The 7,500-nt window shown below is 30.1% G+C and overlaps 1 protein-coding gene across 1 annotated transcript in view; it reads left to right on the top strand.

Moving 5' to 3' along the window:
• uhrf2 (ubiquitin like with PHD and ring finger domains 2) overlaps positions 1-7,500 on the top strand; it is a 63,476-nt gene that overhangs the window by 33,671 nt on the left and 22,305 nt on the right. The window contains exon 4 of the mRNA XM_079835941.1: positions 6,533-6,751. Coding sequence (XP_079692067.1) covers positions 6,533-6,751 — 219 coding nt within the window. The remainder of the gene's footprint in view (positions 1-6,532; positions 6,752-7,500) is intronic.

A 7,500-nucleotide genomic window follows, 5' to 3' on the forward strand; every position in this document is an offset into this window, starting at 1 on the left:
CTATAGTGTAAATATTATCAGTAGACCTACTATAGTGTAAATATTATCAGTAGGCCTACTATAGTGTAAATATCATCAGTAGACCTACTATAGTGTAAATATTATCAGTAGACCTACTATAGTGTAAATATTATCAGTAGACCTACTATAGTGTAAATATTATCAGTAGGCCTACTATAGTGTAAATATCATCAGTAGACCTACTATATTGTAAATATTATCAGTAGACCTACTATAGTGTAAATATTATCAGTAGACCTACTATAGTGTAAATATTATCAGTAGATCTACTATAGTGTAAATATTATCAGTAGATCTACTATAGTGTAAATATTATCAGTAGACCTACTATAGTGTAAATATTATCAGTAGGCCTACTATAGTGTAAATATCATCAGTAGACCTACTATAGTGTAAATATTATCAGTAGACCTACTATAGTGTAAATATCATCAGTAGACCTACTATAGTGTAAATATTATCAGTAGACCTACTATAGTGTAAATATTATCAGTAGACCTACTATAGTGTAAATATTATCAGTAGACCTACTATAGTGTAAATATTATCAGTAGACCTACTATAGTGTAAATATTATCAGTAGACCTACTATAGTGTAAATATTATCAGTAGGCCTACTATAGTGTAAATATCATCAGTAGACCTACTATAGTGTAAATATTATCAGTAGACCTACTATAGTGTAAATATTATCAGTGGACCTACTATAGTGTAAATATCATCAGTAGACCTACTATAGTGTAAATATTATCAGTAGTGTAAATATTATCAGTAGATCTACTATAGAGTAAATATTATCAGTAGATCTACTATAGTGTAAATATTATCAGTAGATCTACTATAGTGTAAATATCATCAGTAGACCTACTATAGTGTAAATATTATCAGTAGTTTAAATATTATCAGTAGATCTACTATAGTGTAAATATTATCAGTAGATCTACTATAGTGTAAATATTATCAGTAGATCTACTATAGTGTAAATATCATCAGTAGACCTACTATAGTGTAAATATTATCAGTAGTGTAAATATTATCAGTAGATCTACTATAGTGTAAATATTATCAGTAGATCTACTATAGTGTAAATATTATCAGTAGACCTACTATAGTGTTAATATTATCAGTAGTGTAAATATTATCAGTAGATCTACTATAGTGTAAATATTATCAGTAGATCTACTATAGTGTAAATATTATCAGTAGATCTACTATATTGTAAATATTATCAGTAGATCTACTATAGTGTAAATATTATCAGTAGACCTACTATAGTGTAAATATTATCAGTAGACCTACTATAGTGTAAATATTATCAGTAGTGTAAATATTATCAGTAGATCTACTATAGTGTAAATATTATCAGTAGATCTACTATAGTGTAAATATTATCAGTAGACCTACTATAGTGTAAATATTATCAGTAGACCTACTATAGTGTAAATATTATCAGTAGACCTACTATAGTGTTAATATTATCAGTAGTGTAAATATTATCAGTAGATCTACTATAGTGTAAATATTATCAGTAGACCTACTATAGTGTAAATATTATCAGTAGACCTACTATAGTGTAAATATTATCAGTAGACCTACTATAGTGTAAATATCATCAGTAGACCTACTATAGTGTAAATATTATCAGTAGACCTACTATAGTGTAAATATTATCAGTAGTGTAAATATTATCAGTAGATCTACTATAGTGTAAATATTATCAGTAGATCTACTATAGTGTAAATATTATCAGTAGACCTACTATAGTGTAAATATTATCAGTAGACCTACTATAGTGTAAATATTATCAGTAGATCTACTATAGTGTAAATATTATCAGTAGGCCTACTATAGTGTAAATATTATCAGTAGATCTACTATAGTGTAAATATTATCAGTAGACCTACTATAGTGTAAATATTATCAGTAGATCTACTAACGTGTAAATATTATCAGTAGACCTACTATAGTGTAAATATTATCAGTGGACCTACTATAGTGTAAATATTATCAGTAGGCCTACTATAGTGTAAATATTATCAGTAGATCTACTATAGTGTAAATATTATCAGTAGACCTACTATAGTGTAAATATTATCAGTAGATCTACTATAGTGTAAATATTATCAGTAGACCTACTATAGTGTAAATATTATCAGTAGATCTACTATAGTGTAAATATTATCAGTAGACCTACTATAGTGTAAATATTATCAGTAGACCTACTATAGTGTAAATATTATCAGTAGGCCTACTATAGTGTAAATATTATCAGTAGATCTACTATAGTGTAAATATTATCAGTAGATCTACTATAGTGTAAATATTATCAGTAGACCTACTATAGTGTAAATATTATCAGTAGACCTACCATAGTCTAAATATTATCAGTAGACCTACTTTAGTGTAAATATTGTGTAAATATTATCAGTAGATCTACTATAGTGTAAATATTGTGTAAATATTATCAGTAGACCTACTATAGTGTAAATATTATCAGTAGACCTACTATAGTGTAAATATTGTGTAAATATTATCAGTAGACCTACTATAGTGTAAATATTATCAGTAGACCTACTATAGTGTAAATATTGTGTATATATTATCAGTAGACCTACTATAGTGTAAATATTATCAGTAGACCTACTATAGTGTAAATATTATCAGTAGACCTACTATAGTGTAAATATTATCAGTAGACCTACTATAGTGTAAATATTATCAGTAGACCTACTATAGTGTAAATATTGTGTAAATATTATCAGTAGATCTACTATAGTGTAAATATTGTGTAAATATTATCAGTAGACCTACTATAGTGTAAATATTATCAGTAGACCTACTATAGTGTAAATATTGTGTAAATATTATCAGTAGGCCTACTATAGTGTAAATATTGTGTAAATATTATCAGTAGACCTACTATAGTGTAAATATTGTGTAAATATTATCAGTAGGCCTACTATAGTGTAAATATTGTGTAAATATTATCAGTAGGCCTACTATAGTGTAAATATTGTGTAAATATTATCAGTAGGCCTACTATAGTGTAAATATTGTGTAAATATTATCAGTAGACCTACTATAGTGTAAATATTGTGTAAATATTATCAGTAGGCCTACTATAGTGTAAATATTGTGTAAATATTATCAGTAGACCTACTATAGTGTAAATATTGTGTAAATATTATCAGTAGACCTACTATAGTGTAAATATTGTGTAAATATTATCAGTAGGCCTACTATAGTGTAAATATTGTGTAAATATTATCAGTAGGCCCACTATAGTGTAAATATTGTGTAAATATTATCAGTAGGCCTACTATAGTGTAAATATTGTGTAAATATTATCAGTAGGCCTACTATAGTGTAAATATTGTGTAAATATTATCAGTAGGCCTACTATAGTGTAAATATTGTGTAAATATTATCAGTAGGCCTACTATAGTGTAAATATTGTGTAAATATTATCAGTAGACCTACTATAGTGTAAATATTGTGTAAATATTATCAGTAGGCCTACTATAGTGTAAACATTGTGTAAATATTATCAGTAGGCCTACTATAGTGTAAATATTGTGTAAATATTATCAGTAGGCCCACTATAGTGTAAATATTGTGTAAATATTATCAGTAGACCTACTATAGTGTAAATATTGTGTAAATATTATCAGTAGGCCTACTATAGTGTAAATATTGTGTAAATATTATCAGTAGGCCTACTATAGTGTAAATATTGTGTAAATATTATCAGTAGGCCTACTATAGTGTAAATATTGTGTAAATATTATCAGTAGGCCTACTATAGTGTAAATATTGTGTAAATATTATCAGTAGACCTACTATAGTGTAAATATTGTGTAAATATTATCAGTAGGCCTACTATAGTGTAAACATTGTGTAAATATTATCAGTAGGCCTACTATAGTGTAAACATTGTGTAAATATTATCAGTAGACCTACTATAGTGTAAATATTGTGTAAATATTATCAGTAGACCTACTATAGTGTAAATATTGTGTAAATATTATCAGTAGACTAATATAGTGTAAATATTGTGTAAATATTATCAGTAGGCCTACTATAGTGTAAATATTGTGTAAATATTATCAGTAGGCCTACTATAGTGTAAATATTGTGTAAATATTATCAGTAGACCTACTATAGTGTAAATATTGTGTAAATATTATCAGTAGGCCTACTATAGTGTAAATATTGTGTAAATATTATCAGTAGGCCCACTATAGTGTAAATATTGTGTAAATATTATCAGTAGACCTACTATAGTGTAAATATTGTGTAAATATTATCAGTAGACTAATATAGTGTAAATATTGTGTAAATATTATCAGTAGGCCCACTATAGTGTAAATATTGTGTAAATATTACCAGTAGACCTACTATAGTGTAAATATTGTGTAAATATTATCAGTAGGCCTACTATAGTGTAAATATTGTGTAAATATTATCAGTAGACCTACTATAGTGTAAATATTGTGTAAATATTATCAGTAGACCTACTATAGTGTAAATATTGTGTAAATATTATCAGTAGACCTACTATAGTGTAAATATTGTGTAAATATTATCAGTAGACCTACTATAGTGTAAATATTGTGTAAATATTATCAGTAGACCTACTATAGTGTAAATATTGTGTAAATATTATCAGTAGATCTACTATAGTGTAAATATTGTGTAAATATTATCAGCAGGCCTACTATAGTGTAAATATTGTGTAAATATTATCAGTAGACCTACTATAGTGTAAATATTGTGTAAATATTATCAGTAGACCTACTATAGTGTAAATATTGTGTAAATATTATCAGTAGACCTACTATAGTGTAAATATTGTGTAAATATTATCAGTAGACCTACTATAGTGTAAATATTATCAGTAGACCTACTATAGTGTAAATATTATCAGTAGACCTACTATAGTGTAAATATTATCAGTAGACCTACTATAGTGTAAATATTGTGTAAATATTATCAGTAGACCTACTATAGTGTAAATATTGTGTAAATATTATCAGTAGACCTACTATAGTGTAAATATTATCAGTAGACCTACTATAGTGTAAATATTATCAGTAGACCTACTATAGTGTAAATATTATCAGTAGACCTACTATAGTGTAAATATTGTGTAAATATTATCAGTAGACCTACTATAGTGTAAATATTGTGTAAATATTATCAGTAGACCTACTATAGTGTAAATATTGTGTAAATATTATCAGTAGACCTACTATAGTGTAAATATTGTGTAAATATTATCAGTAGACCTACTATAGTGTAAATATTGTGTAAATATCAGTAGGCCTACTATAGTGTAAATATTGTGTAAATATTATCAGTAGGCCTACTATAGTGTAAATATAGTGTAAATATTATCCACTCATGTTGTGGCTGTGATGATGTGAGGCTTCATTAGATTAGAGTTACTGGCCACCGCTGTGGAGAGACTCTTTCCTCCTGGGCATAAGTTGCACGTTACATAAACATTCTGACCTTTCACCTCAGCGAGGGAAAAGTAGCGCTTATGCTTCCAGTAAGCGAAAGCGTTGGACTTGCCATCGCTGGCTGTGCATATGCGTGTGCGTCATAGGTGTGTGTGTGTGTGTGTGTGTGTGTGTGTGTGTGTGTGTGTGTGTGTGTGTGTGTGTGTGTGTGTGTGTGAACGTGAACCATAGACTGTAAAAAAAATAGCTCTTATACTTCCAGTTTGCGAAAGCTACCTTTGAAGTCGCTGGACTTGCCATCGCTCTGACTCCCCCTGGTCGTACATTACAAATACATTGTAAAACAATAAAATAACAATAAAAACATTAATAAAAATGACAAAAATATAAAAAAAATATAAACATCCTAAAATGTAATATTTTATATAAAAACCTTAAGTTTTAGTGTGTTTTTTATTTTACATTTCTATTATTTAATTTATTCTTAAGTTTTATTTTGATTATGTTTTAAAAGTATTTTAATTTGACAATTTATATAGAATTATTTTTTAATATTTTTGATTTGATTTTATGATTTAACTCATTTATAGAAAGTGTTTTATTTTGACTGTCTTTGTTTAAAAACAAAAATTTCAATTATATAGAATTTTTACATTATTTATTATTTGAAACTTTAGTACGTTCTTTTATTTGTATTTGATGTTTGTGATTTTTATTATTTTTTATAAAAAAATTACAATTAATTTTTTTGATTGTTTTGTTAAAATGATCTGTTCATCAACTCATGAACCCAAGTTTCGGAAACCCTTCATTAATTCATCATTTGTAGTCTGTTATGCTTTCAGAGCATTGGTCAATGCAACTTCTGACTCGACCAATGCCGTGAGTTTGGGGGCGGGGCCATCTGTTTGACTGCCCAATGGCAGGAGACCTGTTTGATAACAGTGTTTTGTTGAAGTTAGTGGCTCATGATGGCCATTAAAGGGTCAGTGAGTGGTTAATGATGACTGGTTCCTCTTCTGCTGGTAATTATGGTCTGTCTGCAGTTACCCGGAGAACGGCGTGGTGGCGATGAGCCCGGAGGACGTGCGGCCGCGCGCCCGGACTCTGCTGCGCTTCGAGCAGATGCAGGTGGGGGACGTGGTGATGGTCAACTACAACCTGGAGATGCCTGAGGAGCGCGGCTTCTGGTACGACGCCGAGATCACGGCGCTCAACGCCCTCTCACGCACCAACAAAGAGATCCACGTCAAGATCCTGCTGGGGTGAGCACACACTCTCCACCTCACTCCGGCCTCATAAGAGCTCGCGCTAACCTCAAGTTATCAACGGAGAGATAGTGCTATAGAGATCCGTTCAAAAACACTGATTCATCCAGTGATGAAGCAAGAGAGTCTTTATGAGTGAGTCATTGAATCATTCGCTCAAGAGATTCGTTCAAAAACACTGATTCATCCAGTGATGAAGTCTTTATGCGTGAGTCATTGAATCATTCGCTCGAGATCCGTTCAAAAACACTGATTCATCCAGTGATGAAGCAAGAGTCTTTATGAGTGAGTCACTGAATAATTAACTCAAGAGATCCGTTCAAAAACACTGATTCATCCAGTGATGAAGCAAGAGAGTCTTTATGAGTGAGTCATTGAATCATTCACTCAAGAGATCAGTTCAAAAACACTGATTCATCCAGTGATGAAGCAAGAGAGTCTTTATGAGTGAGTCATTGAATCATTCGCTCAAGAGATCCGTTCAAAAACACTGATTCATTCAGTGATGAAACAAGAGAGTCTTTATGAGTGAGTCTTTGAATAATTCACTCAAGAGACCCGTTCAAAAACACTGATTCATCCAGTGATGAAGCAAGAGAGTCTTTATGAGTGAGTCTTTGAATAATTCACTCAAGAGACCCGTTCAAAAACACTGATTCATCCAGTGATGAAGCAAGAGAGTCTTTATGAGTGAGTCATTGAATCATTCGCTCAAGAGATCCGTTCAAAAACACTGATTCATTCAG

The sequence above is a fragment of the Gobio gobio genome (genome assembly GCF_949357685.1).
Source record: "Gobio gobio genome assembly, chromosome: 14".
Lineage (NCBI taxonomy): Eukaryota > Metazoa > Chordata > Actinopteri > Cypriniformes > Gobionidae > Gobio > Gobio gobio.